This window comes from Miniopterus schreibersii (assembly GCF_964146895.1).
Source record: "Miniopterus schreibersii genome assembly, chromosome: 2".
Lineage (NCBI taxonomy): Eukaryota > Metazoa > Chordata > Mammalia > Chiroptera > Miniopteridae > Miniopterus > Miniopterus schreibersii.
In genome coordinates, this window is record NC_138102.1 from 170,316,794 (window position 1) to 170,340,894 (window position 24,101).

Sequence of the window (24,101 nt, forward strand, 5' to 3'; positions counted from 1 at the left end):
TTATTGAGCTTTGCCTCCCACTCCCAGCTTTATTGAGGTGTAATTGACAAATGAAATTGTAATATATTTAGAGTGTGCAATGTGGTCCTTTGATATATGTATACATTGCAAAATGATTACCACAATCAGGTTAATTAACACATTTATCAGCTCACATGGTCACTTTTTTTGTGTGGTGAGAACAAATATACTCTCTTAGCAAATTTTAAGTATTCAAAACAGTATTATTAACTATAATCACCATGCTGTACATTAGATCTTTAGAACTTACTCATTTTTTAAAAATATGTTTTTCTTTATTGATTTTAGAGAGAGAGGGAGAGGGGAAGAGACAGAGAGAGAGAAACATCAATGTGAGAGAGACACATTGATTGGTTTCCTCCTGTATGTACCCCAACTGGGGATTGAACCCGCGACCTGGGTATGTGCCTTGACGGGGAATCGAACCAGCAACCTTTTGGTGCATGAGATGATGCCCAACCAACTGAGCCACACCGGCCAGGGCTAGAACTTACTCATTTTATAACTGAAAGTTTGTATCCTTGGACCAACATCTCCCCATTCCCCAGTTTTACTTCTTCCTTTAAGGATTGGGTGCCTTTTACTTCATTTTCTTTTCTGATTGCTCTGGCTAAGATATTCAGTACCATGTTGAATAGGGGTGGTAAGAGTAGTCACCCTTGTCTTGTTCCTATCTTAGAGGGAACGCTTTCAACCTTTCACCATTGAGTGTGATGTTGGCTGTGGGTTTGTTATATATGGCCTTTATTATGTTGAGGTATGTTCCTTTGTATGCAATTTGTTGACAAGTTTTTATCATAAAAGGCTATTGAGTTTTGTCATATTCTTTTTGACTCTACTGAAATGATCATATTATTTTTATTTTTATTTTTATTTTGGTAATGTGTATAGCATTTATTGATTTGAATCGCATTTATGGTGAACCGCCGTTGCATCCCGGGACTAAATCTTGCTTGATCATTGTGTGTGATCCTTTTAATATATTGTTGAATATGGTTTACTAATATTTTGTTACGGATTTTTACCTCTGTGTTCATCAGGAATATTGGTCTGTAGTTTTCTTATAGTGTCCTTTTCTGGCTGTGGTATCAGGGTAATGCTGACCTTGTAAAATCACTTTGGAAATGTCCCTTCTCTTCAAGTTTTTGGAAGAGCTTGAGAAGGATTGGCATTAATTATTCTTAAAATTTTTGGTAGAATTCATGAGTGAAACCATCTGGTCCTATGCTTTTCTTTATTGGGAGGTTTTTTGATTACTGATCATCATCTTGTTATCGGTCTGTTTGTATTTTCTGTATCTTTATGATTCTGTATTATACAGTAAGAAGATTGCTCTGTGTTAAGTACAGTTATATTTCAGATTTTGTTATCAAAATTATAATAAATTTGTAAAAATTTTTGAGAAGCTATCTCTGTAGTTAGGAATATAAAAAATGGCATAGGAATTATTAGTTCTTTCATATCTGAAATATTTTTAAGTGAAATCAGTTGAGCCTGACACTTTTGTAGGAAGTATTTTTTGGATATATTTTCTAGTTTCTTCCATCATTATTCCTGTGTTCAAGTTTTCTGCTTCTTGAGTCAGTTTGCTGGTTTTGTATTTTGATCCTTAATGACCAATGACTTTGTAAATCTTTTCATGTGCTTATTGGCCATTTGTATATCCTCTTTGGAAAAATGTTGGTTCAAACCCTTGGCCTATTTTTTAGTGGGGTTGTTTGTTGTTTCATTATGGACTTGTGACAATTTTTTATATATTCTAAATGCAAGTCTTTTATCAGATATAAGATTTGTAAATATTTTCTCCCATTCTGTCAATTGTCTTTTCACTTTTTTGATGGTATCATTTGAAGCTTTTAATTTTGATGAGCTCCTAACACCAGGTCATGAAGATTTACTCCTACATTTTCTTCTAAGAATTTTATTATTTTAGCTCTCACACTTGGATCTATAATTCATTTTGAGCTAGTATTTGTATTTGGCATGACGTAGGGGTCCAACTTTATTCTTCTGCATGTAGATGTCTAATTGTCCCAGCACTGTCTGTTAGAAAGGCTATTTCTTCTCTATCATCCATTGAATTTGAGTGTTTAAGTCGGATTTTGCTTTAGAGCTCAATTAGAGTGTCTTTGTCTTTTAACTTAATTTAAAAGAGGAGTTTAGCCTGTTTACATGTATTATTATTGCTGACATATTTATAAGTCTTACTTTGAAATATTATTTAGATCTTCTGGTTGTTATGTTTTCTTTTTCCTTTTATTCTATATATTATCACTCTGTGTAACCTTGTAAAACAGGGATTGCCTTTCCTTCAGGTTTACATGATAAGTGTTTTTATCTGTTTTATTTCTTCTTGCTGATAGGAAGAAACTCTCGATATTCCTTTAAAAACCATTTATACCACTCATTGAGAGTTACATTTCAAGTTGCATTAAGAGTAGGTATACAGTTCACTAGTATAAACATAGATGATTGTGTTATGAACTTTTTAAGGACAATGAAATATGATGGTAGGTATTCAGAGGGTTTGATTAAAAAATGAAATGTCTCATGTTAATGTATTCTAATAATAAACATATTAGACATAAATAAGACACTGTTGCCTTATTTAATAATTATTTTTTACTTAGCCTTATTTAGTAACTATTTTTTTTACTTCTGCAAAATCATCCAGTGCTTGAAATATGTATATCACCAAAGCTCAAAGAATTATATACAGCAAGATAGTGTTGTTTACCATTACTACAAATATAAATGAAATTAAAGCTCTTGAAATACATTTTTCTCTTTTCACACTTTATTATAGGAAGCATATTCTTTAATTAAGAAGATTGAAGTAGAACAAAATGCCCTATATTTGTATCAGAAAAATGTGGAAAGTTCAAAAAGAAAGAAAAGCAAGGTCCCTCCTCCACCTATCCTGCTGTCCCGAACTCATTGTTCTGTGACATTGAAACCTGCTCCGTTTATTTCAGATGTTAAGGTATGTTGTCCACTATGATCTTTACCAGAGGCACAGCAACATAAGTACTTGTATGACTATAATGATTGATACTTCCATTGCGTTTAGGGCTTGACTAGTCTTATTTATAAGCATTGAACACTGGGATTAGTATTCTGATGTCTTTAGTTTCTTCATGACCTGTTTCTTTTTACGCTATTTCCCTTTATGCTCCATATAGTCCTGCTATACCCATGTATATAGTACAGAGAAACAATAGGCAAGCATTTCTAAGTATTTTCGTCACCATGACATAGTCATATGCTGGCATTCTAGCGGGACACTTGAAGAGGGTAGAAGAGCCAGTGACAGAGATGAGGAAATGTGAGGATGGTGAACTTAGAGGTTCTTTCCATAGTTCTTCCAAATAAATGAGGAGTTTTGTGTGTTTTTTTAATGCAAACAAATGACAATTTCAGCCATATTATAAATAATAAATTTTTATGTATTTATTGAAGAATGAGCTCTATCTCCCATCCCCAGGGCCTTGGAACTCAGCCTAAATGCAACTGTAACTTGAGATTTAGTTTCCTCACAAGCATTTGGTTCCACCTAATTTATATTTTAAATATTACCTTTTCCTTTTTTGGATAATCAGCAACATGCTCTTCGATATTATATAAAGAATAAAGTTGTATCTTTGAGTCTCTTTAGGATGTTCTACTTGAATTTATATTTATTGACTTGATATAGTGGAAAGGTCATGGTCTTTAAAGTCAGACAGATATAAGGTTAAAATTCTAGCTCCACCCATTGCTAGCAGTGTTACCTTAGGAATCTAAATATGCTTCCTGAGGTGTTTTGTGTTTTTGTTGTGCTTTCATTTGTAGAATATGTTTACTGTGAAAATTAAATGAGGTATTATATTATATTCTTGGTATATTAACTGTTGTTCCTCCATAAACATATGTAGTAAAGTTTGCCAAAAACAATTAATGATGTTATAGACCGTGGTTACATGCTTTCATGATTTTTTTCATAAATTTTGTCCAGTGAGCATTGAATATCTAGTATCTATCAAGCTCTGTGTAAGGTAATTAAAAATAAATAAAACATGGTTCTAGTTGTTTGAGGAGCTTTAAACTGCTGGTAGATGGATGTCAGTGAGAAGTAATACCCCCTTCACAGTGCTTTATAATTGGGGGAATAGAAGTAGCTTTCATCTTACACCTGACTGTGCTATAAGAAATGCATTGTTTCAATCGCTAGCAGCTCTGCAATTCAACTTTGGATTTTTTGGATCTGTTGAAAGAATAAGATGTCACTGATTTTGGAAATACAGTGCAGAACTAAGACTGGATGATTTACCAAGAGTTTTTGTTGTTTTTCAAATGTTTTGGTTTATTTTACCAAAATCTTATTTTTTATGTATTTCAAATTAGTGACTAGTTTATTTCATAATGCTTAGAAATAGAAAGACATGAGTCTCACATTTGACTTGTAGTTGTTGGACTTGTCACTTAGCACATTATATTAAGTTTATGTATGTAATACGTTGGCGGAGTTGTATGCTCCAGGAAATTACCTTCTGTTTCCTACTGAGCAGCACTAGATGGTGCTGTGGGCTTAAATTCATTTTCTGGTTTGAGGATTCAGCCATCTTTTGTTTGATCAAAATCACTGTTAAGGTATTTGTTTCATTAAAATCTATTTTAATAGTTGACAGTGCTGATGTTATTTATATAGGTTTACTTCTAAAGGTAGTGATGATCTGTTATCATGTCATTGCTCTTATGTAGATTCTAATCACACATTGCTTCTTATAATTAATTACACAAACTAAGATGTTTTCATCTGTGGAACAAATGATGAATAGAGCCTGCTTGTAAATATGCTTTTAGAGAGAATTTTACCCTTCAAATTTTGGTTGATAAATAAAATAGAGCTTGACTCTTAGGGCAGTAATGTTTCAAGTCATAAAAATAGTCTTTCTGCCTTTTTTTTTTCTTTCTATGAAAATGGTACTTTATTTGTTGGGAAGTCAACGAAAGCTAGTTTCTGATTTTTGTGTGAGATTCATTTGATTTCTTTTCCTGTCCTCCAGCTTCCAAGTTTCTTCAATGCTCTCTCTGTCCTTAGAGTTCTCCTGCCTTTGTATAGTGCTCCTTAATCACTTGAAAATTTTTTGGAAACACAAAGGTTTGTCCACCTGCACCAGAAATTCTTCTTCACCGAGGCTGTGTAGGCTTGGGTATATGTAATTTTTTAAAATGGTTGATTCTGTACAAGACATATTTTAAAAAGTGATTCTGCTGCATAGTCAGAGTTGAGAACTACTTGCACAGACAAGACACAATTAAGATTTTTCTGAAGAAAAATCTAGAAGAGAGAGCAGGCTAAGCTATAAGAAGCCTTTGCTTCTTAGAGACAATTACATTTCCCTTGTCATCCAGCTTCCTTTGTAATTTAGGAGTTGAGATGTTGTGAAGTAGGATCTATGGGGTAAAGGGAATGCCACAATGACGACAATTCCTCTGCCCCTAACCCCTGGACAGTATGGTTCCTGATAATGCTAGTCCCTAAGTATCAACTTGCTCCCTTATAGTGAGAATAGTTCATTACAGTAAGGAATCTCCATAATTTTGACATTTTGGCAGAAAGACCATTGTCTAAGCATTTAATTAAGCATAAGTTTGGCTGTTTTAGTAGAATGTGCATTTTTGCTTTTGGTTATGCCTCTTTAAGAATTATCAAAAGAATATCATGTGTCAGAAAATGCATAACTAGATGAAAAAATTACCCATAATCTTACCATTTTATTATCCCAAATCTACCACTGTTCTTATTTAGGAATATTTTCTTCCAGGCTTTTTCATATGTATTTTTATATTTTATTTTAAATACAACATTTTAGTATCTTGCTTCTTTTTCACTTACTTTTTTTGTCATATGTGATTAAATAAAATACGAAAGTTATTTCAGTGTTGATCTTTTATCCCCATCGAGATTAAGTTGTCTTTGGAGTCACTCCCTGCCACTGCCTGACCTTGGGCCAGCTATTAAACATTTCTGCATCTTCTTTTCCTGTAAAGCAGAATGACAGTAGTAATCCCATCTTATAGGGCTGTTGTGAATATTAGAAAGTTTATGTAAATTTCCTAACAATACTCAGCACATAGGAACTGCTCAGTTAGTGGTAGTTAAAAGAATTAATAATGAATAATACTTTGGTCTTGTTAGTCCCAGGTAAACCAGCCCTACGTCTACCTTTAAAAAAAAAGATTAAACCTAAGTACTTTTGTAGACTTAGATGTCATGTTTTAAAACTTGCATAGTTGCTCTTTTATTTAGAAAAGTGTTTCTTTACCACATCCTGATGAAGGAAGTTGAATGCCTTGTTAAGCAGACTACAGATGCTGGGCTTGTCTCTCTCCTCGGCAGGTGTCGTGGTACTGCATTTTGGGCTGCAAAGCAGAAGGGAGCTATGGAAAAGTAAGACTAAACAATAATCATCTCCCCAACTCAGGAGAGGCGGTATGTCAAATAAAAACACACACCTCTAAATGTCAGAAAATCTTACCCCAAATCTCATTTAATGACAAATTATTTTCCTTCTGAAGTCATTATCATTGCAGTGAATTTCTCTTACGTCAGCTTGATGATGACTGAAATCCACCAGTAAATGAAAAAGTTTTTTTTACATATGAGGTTTACTTAATTATATACTTAAAGTTACACTGCTTTAATTTTCATACATAACTTGAAATATGTTTTTGTGGTTAGATACCAGCTGATGGTAAAAGCATTTTTGAAGTGAAAGGGTTAGAAACCAATGAAAAGTATGTCTTTGCCGTTGCCGCCTACTCGTCTCATGGGAAGCTTGTCGGGGATGCTGTTGGGGAGACGACCAAGCCAGTCCTGGTCTACCCGCCTCTTTCTGCCGTGACGGCTCGCATGTACCTGACACAGGTAGAAGGGATTTCTGCTCACCTTTTTCTTTATGTGTTTTTCCATTGAGAGGTTACTAAGTAATTTCTAATGGGGGAAAAAAATCACAGCAGATATTCTAAAGCTCCTGTAATACATGTTTTCTGTTACTGCAATTTACTCTCATAAAATAGGAATCATCCCTTCTCTTATTAGTGAGTTTGCTTTTACAATAACATTTTTTCTGGATTATATACGTAACACATTAATTTTAGAAAATGTGGAAAATACTGAAATGAATAAAGAAAAAAAAAGAATGTTATCTGTTCTCCTATCATCCAGAGGAGCAGTTCTTAACCTGAGGCAATTTTGGCCCCCAGGGGACATTTATCAGTGCCTGGAGACATTTTGGGTTGTCACAATCTGGAGGAGTGCCACTGGTATCTAGTGGGTAGAGGCAAAGGATGCTGCTAAGCACTGTACAATGTAAAGGACAGCCCCCTCTGTACAATGAATGATCCAGTCCAAAATATCAATAGTGCCAGTGTTGAAAGATCCAGAGATATCCTTTCATCTGTGTGTGTGTGTTATATGTACATATACACATATATGTGTATGAATTTATGTATATGTAACTTTAATCATAGTATACATATTATTTTATATTCTGATATTACCATTATATATAACTGACATTTTTCCATTCCATTAAATTATTATTTTAAAACATAATTTTTAACAGCTGCATGGTATTATCTCTCTTATAGCTAGGTCATGGTTTATTTAGTAACGTTTCGTTGGACAAATTTAGATGCTTTCCAGTCCTTTGCTATGATAAGCAAAGCTGTGATGCACATCTTTTTATATAAGTCTTAGCTTGCATTTATGATTACTTCCTTAGGATAAATATATAGAAGTGAAATTTCTGGGCTAATAGGGACAGACAGACCGGAGCTTAAATTTAGGCTCCTCACAGTAGCCATGTGATATTGGGCAAATAATCTACATCTGTGAAGCAGTTGGAATAATAATAATAGCTACCTCCCAGAGTGATTATGAGTATTAAGTGGAATTACTCTGTCAGATGTTTAAGTATAGCACTTGTCACACAGTAGGCACTTAATAAATGTTATTATTGTATTTAGTTGAGGGTATATTCATGAGTAAACATTTTTGCTGAAATGATTACCTGACTTAAAACATGTCACCAGTGAATAGGACACTAGGAATAGTGTGACTCATTGACCTAAGTCTCAAGCATCTAATTTTAAGCCTCTTATTAACTGTAGAGCTGATGGCTATTCTAAATTTTATTACATTTTTATTGTGCTATTTTTTTCTTTTAATAGTTAATTAGTATTATAAGTTAAGATCTTAGTGCTTTTTATATTATCATATTTTTCAAAGAAAATTAAATTGAGAGAACTGCTAGGATTTGCCTGGCATTGATTTTGCATGTCATATTGGCTCCTGGTTTTCTAATGTTTTGATTTCTTTGGAATCTAATATGTTCCCTAATTTACAGTGATGGAGTTATTTCAAAATGAGGAGAATAGCATATTTTATCAAGGCCTAATTTTTCTCCAGGGAGTGGTTTGACTCTTGGGCTTCATTTGGCAGAACTTTCACTGAAAGTTAATAAAACTAAGTCCCAGCTATACCACTGGGATAGTAAGAAGTGTCATAAAGTAATGACCTGTGTGTCTTTATTGATACGGCATTTGCAGCACTGCAGTCCATTGATGACAGTTTACGAGCGTTCCATCTCATAATGTTAAGTGGCTAAAGCAACATCTCACTTAGTAATAAATCTCCTTATTTACAAAAGCTTCAAGGTTCTAGCCAGAAACTGTACCTTTCTCTTGGAATTGCAGTCTGTTTTTATGAGAGTGGTTAGTTTTTAGTTTCAGGGTAGTTCTGTTCTTTAGGAAACATTATAAACATTCTTGTAGTAAGACATGGAGGTGTTTTACTAAATGCCTATTGTTCACTTGGCTTGTGGTTTTAGGTTGCACTTTCACTCAGCATTATTCTTTAGACATTAATACATTCAGGTGAATCTCCACTAGGATTTCCCTTAATGCAGTACTTAAGCTGTCTGGGAAATTTTTTGAGGAACATGTATGATGATATATTTTCTGTGGATATTTTCCAGTTCCCCCCTCTTTATAGCCTTATTTCTTTTTATTCCTCCCCTTTAAGTTGGGAATGGCTAGGTAATGTGATACAAAATGTAGAAAATTAGGAATCTGTGAGCTGATTTTAGGCAGATTTCTTGGCCTCCATTTCCCTATCTGTAAAATGGATTTATGACAGAAGGCCATGTACTGAACTATTAAATCAAATAGTGAGTGGGCACAATGGCTGGTTGAGCAAAGGAGGTGTGGAATATCCTTTATTAAAAACTATTGTGTGACAGGCATTTAAAAATTCATCATTCCCTTTATTACAATTACTCTATGAGGGGGTATTATCACTTCCATTTTATAGCTGAGGAGATGGAGATTAATTTAATTCTTCCCCTGCCAGTCCCAGTTAATTCCAGAAAAGGTGTCTCAGGGAGGTTAAGTAATTTACCTAGGGTTACTTGGGTAGCAGATGGTAAGCCTGACACTTGAACCAGCTCATTCCTTTTCTATTGCTCTGTGCAGGTTCCAAAGAAGTCATGTGTTCAACATCTAAAATGTGCCCATTTCTTCTGGAGCTGACACCTCTCCCATCTTTTCTCTGCCTGGGTTTGGTGGTGTTTAGGAGGTCTTGCTAATCAGTGTTGGCAGCAGAATTTGGGGCTGGGACACGAGTGCTTTGTCAGTAATCACAATGGTGGCAGGAGAAAGGGAAATAAAGTTCATACATTTTTTCCCATTTTATATATGAATTCATTGAAAATATTTGATTAAGAGGTTTGCCTTTTGCCTATGACCATTGAAAAAATAAAAGAAAAATCTATCAGGTAAAAAAGATAGTTATCCCCATTTTTAAGCTCTTTAAGCTCTTCCCTCTCATCCTCTAAATATTACTACTCTCTCTACTCATCTGTTTATTGATGAATTATTTATTCACTCTCTGTTTTGTGCCAGGTACTATGCTAGACGTCATCTCTTCTTCCTTTGAAGTATATATATATATATTTATCAATCTCATTACCACAACAATAGCCCTTGTTTAGATAATTTTGGTTTCAATTAAGACTTTGCAAGTAAGGGAACCAGCCTGGCTTGGGGAATGCACCCCCGGAAGGCTGCACAGTCCAGGCAGCTCTAGGTCTTAAACCACTGATTCTCTCCATACACCTGCTTTCTGTTTCTTTCTCTAAAGATTGAGTTTCTAAATTTATTGACGAATTATTTATTCACTCTCTGTTTTGTGCCAGGTACTATGCTAGACGTCATCTCTTCTTCCTATATCCAAAGATAGAGAGGTAAAGAAACTCAGTCTTTATATATCCCTTAAATTCAGCTATAAACAGAGACCAGCTAGCTGGTTCCTAATCTCGATTCCAAATTCCTGGGAAAGAGACTGATTGGCATGCCTAATGCCCTCATTTTCCATCTGTGACCGCTGACTTGGTTTTAAACCTCACCCCTCTTTTCCTTCGGCCGCACAGTTCGGCAGACTGGTGGGGAGGTCTGTGGGCTCACCTCGCCTTTGGTGCCCCCAGGAAGTTTAAACCTCCCAGCTGGCGGGAACTGTCCTTATTTCCACCCCCCAGCCACTAATCAAGGGCCAACCTATTCCTTCTGTTTGGTCCAAGCCAGCCCGGACCTGCTCGTGCCTGCCAGGCTCTCCCTGTGAGTAATAACTTTTCTCTCAAATTCGCCAAGTGTGTCCAGGTCATCAGCCAAACTTCAGAACCAAACTTAGGGTGGGGTCCATCTTGCTTTGAAGCGGGGGCTGTAAAACACTTAGCTTAGGTCAGGCACTCACCCTGGGCCAGTCAACCATGTTGTAGTACAGTGCCACCTCTGGGTGTCCTTTTCTGTAGGTAGAGGAAAATGGTTAGGAAAAGATGCATTCAACACATTATTTCATTCATTTAACACATTACTAATGAATGCTTACTCTGCGCCACGCATTGCTCCAGGCTAGTGCTTCAAAACCCCGGAGCGCATCAGTGATCGGGAGCGCCAGTTACACAGGTTGCAGGTCCTCCCACCTGAGTGATTCCCTAGTCTGGGGTGGGGCCTGAGAATTTTGCCTTTCGAACAAGTTCCTAGGAGATGCTGATGCTGATGGTCATGGACCATACTTTGAGAACTACTGTTCTAAGCAAAGTGAACAAAATTCCATGGTGAGAGATAGCTAATAAACAATGAACATAGTGAGATTTGAGTCTCGGCTCCACTGTTTCTACTGAATGTCAGCTTCTGTACAAATTATTCAACTTCTCAATGCCCCAGTGTCCTCATCTGAAAAACAGGGATGGTAAGAGAGCTTAATTAATAGAGCTTTAATGAAGAGTCAGTACAGTAATGCATGTAAAGTGCTTGGTTCGATACTTGACATCTTTAAATACTTCTACCTGGTTTTCAGGACCTTCTGAAACCAGGTCCCACTTTACCTGTCCAGTAGTGTTGCCTGCTTTTCTCCAAATTCTGGCTGCCTTTCCAGCTTCTCTGAACCTCACTGTTGTGATCTCCACTGCTGGATCTCACTCAGATCTGTCTAAACTGTGCCCATCTGAATCTTCTCTCTTCCTAGGGTTCAACTCAAGTCTTGCCTCCTCCTTGAAGTCTTTATTTCTTTCTAAACCTCCACATTACTAAGTTATTGTTTGTAGTTTTTCTGTGATTTCATGTGTTTTATGTCTATAACATCATTACAGTTTCATGGACTATGAGAGAATTTTTAAGCTTTGAAGAATCCATGTTTGTGGTGCTTAGCACATGGTAGAAACTTCATACAAGTTTATTTATTGGTTGGTTGATGTTGAATGCTGATCTGGCAGATTTAAAAAGTCCTGTCTCTAAATTATTCCCATGAGTAGAGTATAACCTAGCATTTACATACTAATTCATTGAATTTATTTATACTTTATATTTTAGCTGTTTCCATTAAGGATTTAATCAGGATGTAACTTGTGGTGAGATTTCATATTGGTATACATATTAAAATGGAATGATTTTCAGAAATATCTTTAAAGAAATGTATTCTACAAAAGAAATATGTAGGTTGATGATTTTTTTCTTCCTAAACTTTAGGTTTTACCAGTAAAATCAGTTACTTTGCCAAAGTTGAATGTGTTCAACTTAAAATCTATCACGGCTTCTTGGAAGCGTCTCTGTTTTATTCTTCGCTCTGTTCAACTGTGAACCTTTGTTGCACAAAAGCCCCGAAAGTGTCAGTCAGAACAGAAGAGAATGAAGTATATCTCATATTTTGGGTTTGGGAAATCTGATTGTTTCTCTTGGAACAGATTGTTCATTATAACAGTGTCTATAATAAATGGAGTGTGCTGCTGAGATAGATGGAAATGAAATTAATTTGGCTCAGATGTGATCTTTGTTTTGCTTATGAGAATTTGAAACATCCTTACAGAGTTTCAAATTTCCATGCAATTTAGAAAGAAAAGAGATTTCAAAATGTGTCTGTCTCCCTTGCCGGTGGCCGTCATTACCTTCCTGAGCCCCATAGAACAGAGCAGCAAATGTAAATAACTGTATATGAAATTAGTGTGTGATAGAACCTTATAGGAATTCTTGTTTAAAATGTATGTTTCACAAATAAAAATATTGCATAAGATAATGTGCTTTCTATTGTAGGTTGCCTATCAGACTGGTAACTATGAGTTGGCTAAGAAAGTTTTCTCACCAGTCTGGGATTACTTTGTCACTTCTCCGCCTCACAATGAACAATCTGTTATTTCTTTAAGCAATATAATAACTATTACACAGAGAAGGTAATTAGAAATATTCATTTAAAATGTTAATTTGCTTTTTGAAATTAAATGTTGGATGTGAAGCCTAGAATTAGTTTATTTTCAATTTCATGTTAAGATACTCCATATAAAACTGTTTCCAATCAGTTTTTAATAAGCATGTACATTTCAAGGTCTCTAGTCCTTGTTAGAAACTTCTTTGCTAGAATCAGAAAAAAACCTGCAGGCATATGGATGCATTCTGAATATAAGTTAGTGGAAATTATATTAAAAAAATACCAAACACTGCCCCGCCGGTGTGGCTCAGCGGTTGAGCATCGATGTATGATCCTGGAGATCCTGGTTCGATTCCTGGTCAGGACACATGCCCGGGTTGCAGGCTCGATCCGCAGTAGGGGACCTGCAGGAGGCAGCTGATCAGTGACTCTCTCATCACTGATGTTTCTATTTCTCCCTCTCCCTGTCCCTCTCCCTCCTCTCTCTGAAATCAATAAAGGCAAAAAAAAAAAAAAAACAGAGAGAGAGAGAGAGAGAACAGCCTGCCTGCCTGTGTTCAGTATCTGTGGTATACATTAAGAAAAAAACACACAAAAAAAACAAAACAAACACTAACCAAGGTAATGTCAATTATACTGTAAAACACAAATATCATTGAGAATTTTTATATCAGAGGAAGGTAAGGTTGAGGTTAAGGTTAGGGTCTGATGGATGAGTAGACTATTGAGGTAAAAGGCTTTCCTTTGCTTAAAGAGGCTCCCAGGATTAGACCATCAGCAACTGCAAATAGGCCAGTAGAAGCCATATATAAAACTACAGGCCATCCTTTGCTTTACAGCCATTTTTTTCTTAAAAGAACAAAGTTTAAGAGAAGCTTAAGAAATGAGCATTGGTGTGATTTCAGGCTGTATTAACAAGTTCAAAAACAACAGTCTCCTTCACCTGCTTGTTAATGCCTGAAATTTCTTTTGTAAGAGGACAAAACCCTTTACTCCTCCATCAAAGATAATGAGCTTCAAGTGCAAATTCTGGTTGAGTAAAGGCATTGGTAATGCTTATTCACATTTAGGTATAGTTAACTTAAAAATGTAGACTTAGCGTTTACTATGTAGTAGGTGCTATGGGAGTAGGTGCTATGGGAGAGGCATGTTGGAGGAGAGACAGGATTTTGAATATCTTATGTGACTTGTGAGGATAAGAGAGAAGGAGTGAAAGTTGACTGGGATTTCCAAGGTTACCTGACTGGGAAGCCATTCACTAAGGGAACATGAGAGATGGAACAAGTTTTTAGATGAATATAATGAATTGGATTGAAAATATTTTGAGTTTAGTTTTCCAGCAGGACACCTTTGTAGATATGAGATATCCAGTAGGTAGTCGGGTATTTAGTGCTGACATCTCAGGAGAAGGGGTCAAGGCCAGTCCCTCCCCTCCCCTCCCCTCCCCTCCCCTCCCCTCCCCTCCCCTCCCCTCCCCTCCCCTCCCCTCCCCTCCCCTCCCCTCCCCTCCCCTCCCCTCCCCTCCCCTCCCCTCCCCTCCCCTCCTCACTTTTTCTGTCTCTGTGTCTCTTTCTCTCTCTCTCCATGGCTGATTCTGCTATAAGTGACCCTCATTTTTGGAAAGTTCACTGATCAGTGGGCCTGCTTTCCAAACTTCCGAATATCTGTAGTGATTTCATTATATGGATAAAAAAGAACTTTATATGTTAGAACCAGAAAGCTTGGACAATAGTTGTTTTTATATATCTATGACATAATGTGTTAGCAGCTTAATTTTCTTAGTTGTGAACTTGTTAATGGATAGTCTTTGTTTTTAACTTATTTATTTATTTATTTTAAATATATCTTTCTTGATTTCAGAGAGAGGAAAGGAGAGGGAGAGAGGGAGAGTCATTGATTGGCTGCAGCCCACAACCCGGGCATGTGCCCTGACTGGGAATCGAACCCAGATTACCTGGATCCTAGGTCGATGCTCAACCGCTGAGCCACGCCCGCCCAGGCTGTTTTTAACTTAAACACTGTACTAGAGTAGCTGTTCCACAGATTTTCCTGCTGTCTTGGGATCATTGTAAAAGGCAAGTTCATGTGCTAAGTCACTTTATATTTAAACGTGTAACATCATTTACTTCCTTTTGCAGATTACATTCAGATATTTTGGCAGAGACTTCTTCAATCCTCTTATACCTTTTTCTCAGAAATATTTTTGTAACAAGTGACATTAAAATTAAAGAAGAAAATCTTTTCTGTGATAATATCAAAGGCAATGAGATTTTTCCTTCTCAACAAGTAAGTGAATTAAAATGACTTAAAATGTGCCAATTTCCCTTTATTTTTTTCTCAGTGTTTCAACTTCATGTGTTTTTTTTGTTTGTTTGTTTGTTTTTTGGAAAGTAAATCCTGGCTTGGGAATGAACTGAGGGACCATTATATGTTTGTGCTGGTTTATTTGATATTAATGTATGATTCACAGCCCTGTGTTCTTTTTTTTTTTTTTTTTTTTTCCAATTTAAATGGGATCATGATATATTTGTTGTTCTGCACCTGACTTTGTAACATTTTTATGATATATCTTGGACATATTTTCATGCTGGAATTACCAAATTCTTTTTAATTATAATATTATATTCCTGTACAGAGCCAGAAATTTAACCTATCTCCTATTGATAGAGTCTCAGTTTGCTCATAAACATTGTTTTATGTACATCTACATGTGCTCTTGCTTTCAATAACAATCCTACATTTTTTTTTTTCCTTTTAGATTGAGATTACCTTTCTCACCTTAGATATATGGCAGAGGCTTTTGCAAGTTTTTTTGTTAGTTTTTTTGAAGTTATTGTTTCCTACCCATCCATTTATTCATTAGTTAACCAATCAATTGTTATATGAGCTTGTATTAGTTTCTGTGAATACGAAAGTGAAGAAAACATGGAAACATGACTCTGGCCAAGACAAGCCCACAGTCGTGTACAGCCCAAGCCCTCACGACCGTCAGTCTGTTCTGCTACACTGCATTCAGTTTCTTCTTTCAGCATTCAGTCTGAGAAGAAAGACAATTTTTAAGTACTTCAGTGATCTCCAGAGTAATACTTTGCTGAATGGAAATTTCTGGTTGCCACTCATACAGTTTTCTTTGTACATGATCTTGTATGTATTTACACAGAAAAATAATGAAATCTTCCTCAGGAAAGGGAAAGGAGCAGTAAGATAAGATTCTTATTCTTTTTAAGTGTCATTTAATCACAGAAGCCTACCTTTACATTTTACTATCATTTTTATATAAGTAGGAGAATTATAACAGGAGATTAGTTTGCTCTACTGAAAATTTGCTGTTTTCTCACAAACCCAGAAGGCAAATGGGACTCTGTTAATCAAGTGGGGGCAATATATGCAGACATTATATTCTGATTACTATTTCTTATAATCTATGTTTTTGCAACAAGTCTCTTTTTTCTAGTTTAAAATATAGCCAAGATTTTATCTTACCAGTTAAAAAAGATTGGTTCTTTTTATCTTACCAGTGGTATTTGTATTGTTTTACAAAAAATTCTGAAATTTAATTATAAAATTGTGTTATCCATGTATAGCTTTACTTGGGAGTTGTTGTTCCTGAATTTAGATTTTTCTTTATAGCAACATTCATGTTGTTAAGTCTACCCTGTGTTTTCCTTAGAGACACATTAATTAAGCACCCGATGTTTAATTTTCATAACAATACCTGTTTCTTTACAGATTGCTAGACTAATTGAATGTGAGAGAGTATTAGTGGCATTGGAACTTAGCAACTACCTAAACGACTCCAGTTATGCCCTTCAAGCTGTGACTCAGTGTTATGGCCTCCTTGCTCCTATAATCTACCACAATATTGTTTTGGTCCCTGTCGTACAGGTAAGGGTATTCCTTCCCCTTCTGCCCCCCAGATAAGGGTATTTTTACAAAGGCAACTCCACAGTGCATTTTGGAAAAGAAAAAAACAATGTATCTCTTATAAAGTACAAATAACAAGTATGAGTTAATTGAAAAACATTTTAATAATTTAAATGATATGTCTGGGAAGACATAAATAAGGACTTAAGATGTGTTTCTCTGAAAACATTCAGCCCCATTGCCGTTGCCGTCTATATTTAAATATTGGCAGTCTGCTTCTCCAGGTTTTAAAATTAATTTTTATGTTCTTGTAATGTTAGAAGCAGCAATATTTATTCAAAGTATATTGTTAAAGCTATCATCTTGGTTTTAATTTTGAAGGCCACTGTCACTTCAGGTGCCTGGTGTCAGTGTCCAGCTGACATGGCACACCCTTCTTCATGCCGCTTTGCAGGTCCCCCTAAGCCTGGACGTGCTCTTGGTGTTTCTTACATGCATGTAACATTCTGTCTGTATCTTTTATGGCGCTTGACCAAAATATGCTTTGTTTTATAGCTGTTCATGTACTTATTTTATTCTCTCCACAGGTTTTCAAGTTACTTTAGATGAGGGACTCATCTGAAAATTGAACGTATCAATTTTATTTCAGACTACATTCCCCTATACGTGATAAGCAACTTACCAATAGTTATTGATAATAATAAAACTTGACGGCTTAAAACGTGCATGATTTGAATAGAGCGTTTTATAATGTGTAAGGATAATATCTTTCAACAAAACCATTGCATTTCTCTGTTTCAGATCTTGATAAAGTGTATGGTGGTTTTGCAGGGACTGCCAAATGTCACCCACTCAAAGAAACATATGGCGAGTTTTCAAAGTGTGCAGCACATGATAGCGTGTTGTATCTTCTACATAACAAAGGTACTCATCTTGTTCTTTGTCTTGTGTCATACAATTTAGGAGCAGTAACGATTTAGAAAGTCAGGCTACTTTTACAGGAATTACTTTAAAAAATAGCACCCAGAATGCATTTTAGATCACAAGTAGCGTAGGTGTGCCAGTTGGTAAGACATGGAGGGCATATCTTGGTGGGAGACGAGAGGGTGGAAAGAAGGCTTTTATGGGGCCGCATTCGTTTTGGAAACCAGAAAGAACCAAGAGGCCAGAGGCAGAGAGCTAGGTTTATTTGTCCTCATTGCTCAGCTTGAAGACCAGCATCGTGTTGACTGAATCCACTGAGTCTCCTCAAATAAGGGTGGTATCCAATCTGCCTGTTTTATGTGGTCCTCACAAGACCTTTCTGATTTGGTCAGGGATCTGGAGGATACTGCGCAGGTGGGCTTATTTGTCCATCACTTTGGTTGGGACTAAAGTTCGCTTCTTTGGAAGTTTGGCAACAGAGAGGCCTCTAACCTCTACCTTAGCAAACAGGTCATGATTTGCTGGCTGGGCATGGCCTGACCTCAGGAGCAGAAAAATTGTGTTCCTTCCATCACTCACTGGTTCACCACTATTGGAGAGACCCCTGTGACCTGGTCTGTGTAGATGCTGAGGGAACATAAACCATTAGGAAGAGAAAAATAAGAACTCACTTATGGAGACTCAGAATCCCAAGGGGGCAAGAGCAGACAGACACTAACGTAATTGTTATTTACTCTCACCATGTTGGAAAAGACCAGAGATGATTTTAAAAAGGAGAGAGACAGAAAACTTGATGATGCCATTAGATGGTCAGAACACAAAACAAAAAAATCTGTAACTGAATGAACAAATTTGATTTTTGATTAAAAAATTAAGTAGATGAAGATTATGGTTATGGTATTTCTTGAGTCAAATCTGGAAGCTCCAGAAATACCTGACATTGTAGAACAGAACTGTCTAGAGATGAATTCAGAAGATAGATCCAGAAGTTGTAACGTGAAATGAAAGCAGGTTTGGAGGTAGAAAAGAAACAAATGGAGAAGTAATAGGCTCCTGAATCCCAGGCAGGATAAACGTATGAACATGTGTATAGACATATGCTGGTGAAATGCCTGAAGTCCAAGGATAAAGACAATTCTCAAGTTTTGAGACTCAAAGAATAGGTTATTTGCAATGGAAAGAGAATTATTTAGCTTCAAACTTTTTTTTTTTTTAAAAAAATCAGCAACACTAGACGTTAAGAGTGGAGCAACATTTGTAGAATCCTGAGCATCCAAGAATTAATAACCATGAAAGATATCATTCATCTGTCAGGGCAAAATAAACATTTTCAGAAGTGCAGGCATTTAAAAAGTATTCTGCCTCAGTACTTATCTGAGGAAAACACTTGAGGAAATGCTCTATCAAATGACAGTTGGTTCAGAACAGAAATCCCGAGATAGGGAAGGACAAAAAGGAGAGGAATAACAGGAGGCATGAGTCTTACAATATATGTATTATTAAAATTTACTAGATAAAGATGATGTGACTAGGACTTTGTAATATAAATGCTAAGTAGGGATTCTTGAAATAGAAGAATCATCCTTGAAAGGAAAACTTATTAGTAACCTAGAATAAAACTTCCATCCTGTTTGGGGTTGAGGGAGGGGTGAGCAGAACCTTGGTGCATAGGTGGTGTGTTTTAAAAAAATAAAAAAAAAATATATGTATATAGTATATACAGATAGTATAAAATTATTTTCTTTTGATATAATAAATATATTTAAAGATGACTCAGAGGAATATGTAGCCATGAATAGAACTTTAAAACACAATAGGTCTTCTAAATTGATAAGAATGAGAAGTGAACAGAGAAATGACAGGGAAGAAAAATGGTTAATTCAGCAAAAGTAAGAAGAAGGAAAAAGATAGGATATAAGATGGAAGGAATGAAATCAAGTTATTAAGTGCTTCACTAAGTGCGAATGAACTTAAAAGACAGAGACTGGCAGATGTGCTAAAAAGTCAGATTTAAATGTATTTTATTTCTAGAAACACTCATAAACCAGAGTGACAAACACTGGTTGAAAAATAAATGATTAGACAAAAGTACTGGGAAGATGCAAACAAAAATAAAGGAAGAGTGGCAGTGTTCAGACCCTTCATCAATGAGTGTTTCCGGGAGAGGGGTTACACTTTCTAGGACACTGGCCAGCCACTCTCTTTAGATTTAAACACCTAACAGCGGCTTCACAGTGTTACCTTCAGAACAGAGAAACTCTATTCCAAGGCAGCTTGTTGCTTGCAAATTGTCCAGTAGCAACTTCTGCTAAAAACCAACCAACCATAAACCCAGTTCTGCTTATCCAGGTTTTCCAGAGCATGTGTCTGTTAATAGGAAGGAACCAGGAGAGGGACAGGATGAGGCTATAGGAGAGGACCGGTGACCAAGATCCCTGTGAAGGCAGGAGGCAATGGGATCTGCTGACATGCAGGATGGGTTAGTCTGGACGGATAGTCACCTCTCCCCTTTAATAGGTAGAAAAAATGGTTGTGGTTAGAAGTGAGTGTAGAGGTAGATTTGTGGGCTGGAGGTAAGCTAGTTCCCCTACATTTCCTCTGTGGAAACCAAGCAAGGCCATTTGCTATGAGTGTGGAGGTGAAGAATTAGGGAGAGTTTCAGAGGTTTGAGGAGAGTGGGAGGGTTTGCAACAGCCCCTGTGGAAAACGGGAGAGTACTGACCTAGACTAAAGAGTTTCCAGCCAGCATTGGGGCCCTGTGGAGGCCGACCTCCTGGAATCACAGGCCTCCTCCTTTGGCCTCGTGTGGTTTTTCTTCCATAACACGAAGCAGCTTGGGGCTGGTTCTGCTTGTCCTGATTTCTCCATCCATGACTCCACTTCCTTTCCACCCACTTGAGGAAGGATATTGAGATCCAAGTGATATTATTGTACAAATGACCTTGAATGTTCTGGACATTTAAAAAAAATTTGATTTTAGACAGAAGAAGGGAGAGAGAAACACTGATTTGTTGTTCCACTGCTTCTTTTATGAGCCCCAACCTGAGATGGGACGGCAGCCTTGGTGTATCGGGATGGTGCTCTAACCATCTGAGCTACCCGGCCAGGGCTGGATTTTTTTTTAAAAAGTAAAGTATATATTAATTTAGGATTTTGCTATATATTAATAGCGGGATTTTGCTGTTAGAGCTGGTCTATCCCAAATCGATATACTGAGAATTGTCATTCCAGACATGACCAGTAGTTCCAGAACCTTGGACTAGTCCCGAATCCCAGATTTCAGGTGTTCATTTCATGTAAACACATTTGTCTATGGATTTTCTCTTCTAAAGCCCAGTTAGTCAAGTGGTAGTTTCTTTTCTCTGTTTGAAAAATCGGTAATCTTTTCAGACAGCTCAGTCTTCTACAAGCAGCAGTAGCTTTTCTACAAGCAGCTAGTTTTTCTGCAAGTTGCCAGAATTCCAAATGAAGTGCCACTTCTGAGACACATCATCTTCAGCATTTCATTATTTTGCCATTGCCAAGAAATTATTATGCTAAACATCTGGCAGAGTCTTTTTATTTCTGCTCGTTGGGTATGTTGAGTAGAATTGGTTCTCTCTTCTGATTTGAGTTCTTTATCAGAGTGTTTTCTCCTGACTATTATAACAAGGGGAAAAGATTACCCAGCGCTTTGTAGGCCTAGGACCTAAGTATGTCAGGAAGCAAAGTTGAGTGGGGAACAAACATGAGCTCACTTTTGTTTTCTAATAACAGACCTAACTCCCTCTCATATGGACTTTATGATGAGGTTGGGCTGTTCTGACTGGCTTTCAGGGCCCTGCATGGCTGAGCCCTTCTGCCTTTTCAAACTCTGTTTCACCCTTTTCCCCCCCGCCCGTTGTTCCGCAGTCAGCGTTTCTTTACCCCTGTCGCGCTGGGCCCCCAGAAATCTTCCCAGTCCTTAGCTCCTTGCGGTGCGTCGGTCTTCCCAGGTGTAGGCCGCTATTCACTTTCTTTTTCACACACTCATTATGTCCTTTCCCTGTGTGGGAAGTAACCATTGTTACTTATTGTAAATACTGACTTGTTCAACTTAACAGAACGCATGTCCGTATAACAAATTCATACAAACTCGTCGGTTCCCGTAGAGAATTGCCCTGCGGGGTTCACAGCAAATGTGCTCCCTCCAGGTGACCCTCACTCCAGCGGGCTCTGTGCGGATCAGATTGCTGGCCAGGAAGCTCCCTGGGAGTAGATGCCGGAGCCCAGGTTTAATGAGCAGGTTACGTTAATAACCTTACATTACATTAATAAGGTGGGGATGCCGTTCTGGGAGACAGCTCAGCTGTAGGAAAGCATGACGTCCTGAAACCACTGTTAGAATTTATACTTGGCTCAATATTTTGTAAACTTGAAGTACAAGAAGAGTAGTGAAATATTACGCTAGAGAGGTGGGTAAGGGCCAGGCTGGAGAAGGCAAAGACCAACAATTAATGATGGACTAAGCACGAGGGTGGCAGAGTGGGCTGCCCCCTTCCTAGGATTAGTGTCTGCTTCCCCTGCGGCTCATGGGGGATCTCCCAAAACAGCTTAACTTTGCTCAGTCCACTACTAGAATGTCTTGTAAATCATTTACTGAAATAAACGCCTCTGCCCTCCAGCACCAGCAGGTCACTCATTGTGCCATTTCCCATAGAAAGCAACTCAAGACGAGGTGATTTTGCTTTAAGCTGGATCTTTCAAGTGGAAACATTTTCTGAACAGTTAACTGACTATACCAAAATGTATCTATATGGTTATATGTCCCAGAGATAGGGGGTATGCATTATTGATGAGGTTGCTGTTATTAGTCCTATATTCAAGATAGTGGAGTCATGCAGTTTTAATGGTAGGGCAGTATGACCTGGAGGTTAGCTTCCTGTTTCCGTAACGGAAATGGGAATTCTTAGACCCAAAGCATCAGTGTGACTTTTGAGTTTACGAAAGATGATGCAGGACTCTTGAGAATTGACAAGAGTTTCCAATGGAGATAATTAGTAAATATTTTAAATTAGATTCTGCGTTCATGGAAGGAATATGACCTGGCAGTGATTATTATAAATTATGCAAAAAAGATGTTGGACATCACACCCGAGTGCAAATCTCTGTTTGGTACTACTGAGCAAGAAGAAACCCAAGAGCTGGTAACTGTTTTCGTTCCTCATCTCTAAGCTTATATTCTGTTGAGTCTTTTAAGAGGTTATGTATTAGTAGTAAACATGCTAAAAAATTCATCACTTTTTAATTTGTTATATTTACATTAAAAAAAGTCATATATAGTGAAGAGCTGCTTTTCCCCCCACTTTTTCTTGTATGATAAGAAAATGAAAGGAATTCATGCTAGAATACTGAAAAGTCTCCCATCACCAGCACTGATCATAAGTTGGGTGTTGATAGTGAGCTTCCTACACCCAATCAGACATTGGACTAAAAGCCCTGTAAAATCTCTTCCAAAGGGAAGATTTTTATTATCTGGGCACATTATTGAATGTAGTAAATATATGTCATAGCTCTTCACTATATTCAGCATAGATTTCCCAAACTCATTGTCACACCTAAATTGTCGTCTTTATGAGACTGCTAATGTTTGAGACAACTTTTTAATATCTGCCTCCCAAGGATGGGTCTTACTAGAGCCTGTTTTATTGCCTTTCTTAGAAACTGTATAGTTAAATGATTTGTTGATCAAATTTGAACTGTATCTTAGTTTATCAGGTTTCTGGGGCACACTAGGAATTACTTGAAGCCCCTTTTGTGACTGGGATGGAGGTAGACTATCGCCTCTGAGCCTGTTTCCGTTGGAGTAGCTCCATTTCTATCTCTATTACATGTTGAGTTTCCACGCAAGCATTTATTTGGCACAGAAACCTTCAACTATCAGCACAGTTTTACCAGATGAATTCTTTAACCATAAAACTTTTTTATTTGAAGGGAGTTGCTTTGTTTAGAGAGAGTTTTGATTAAGCTGGAGACAATTTGAGGGGTATTTTCACCAAGTGTTCACTCTCAGAGTCCATCAACCAGCCCCTTTCTATCACTAGGCTTTAACTCATGACACTGTCCCTGCACATCGTGGGAGGAGAGGCCCCGTGCCTCTTTCCTTGGAGCCACTAGTCCAGCAGAAGGTTGTGATGCTTCCTTCTGACCAAGCCTGTGGGGACTGACAAGCTAATTTGTAAGAGTCAGAAACCATTATGACCACTCAAGGTCATTTTAACCCTAAAGAGGCTTGGGAGGTTTTTGTTTCGCTTTTGTTTTTGCTTTGAGAACAGGAGACATTAACTGGTCAGTTCTAAATGATGGTGGGGAGCTTGGGCACAGACCCACCAATTTTTAATCTCCAAATTATTAATCTTGTTATGTTTCAATGAGAGGCAAAGCTGCAAAGGCAATTAGCTTAGTTGTAAAGAAGCTCCTTGGGGAAAAAGAAAGGAAAAAAAACAAAAGAAAAAAGTAATACATTTCTGAGGGCATGATGGAAATTTTCTTTTGAGGGTTTTTTGAGACATACTCCAACTCCTTTCGGGAT

At 37.2% G+C, this 24,101-nt stretch overlaps 1 protein-coding gene across 1 annotated transcript in view; it reads left to right on the forward strand.

The window, feature by feature from the left end:
* CFAP54 (cilia and flagella associated protein 54) overlaps positions 1-24,101 on the forward strand; it is a 215,331-nt gene that overhangs the window by 55,707 nt on the left and 135,523 nt on the right. The window contains exons 20-27 of the mRNA XM_081128376.1: positions 2,828-3,004; positions 6,404-6,496; positions 6,746-6,931; positions 12,652-12,788; positions 14,902-15,049; positions 16,493-16,648; positions 17,429-17,551; positions 22,588-22,716. Of these exons, the coding sequence (XP_080984502.1) occupies positions 2,828-3,004; positions 6,404-6,496; positions 6,746-6,931; positions 12,652-12,788; positions 14,902-15,049; positions 16,493-16,648; positions 17,429-17,551; positions 22,588-22,716 (1,149 nt within the window). The remainder of the gene's footprint in view (positions 1-2,827; positions 3,005-6,403; positions 6,497-6,745; positions 6,932-12,651; positions 12,789-14,901; positions 15,050-16,492; positions 16,649-17,428; positions 17,552-22,587; positions 22,717-24,101) is intronic.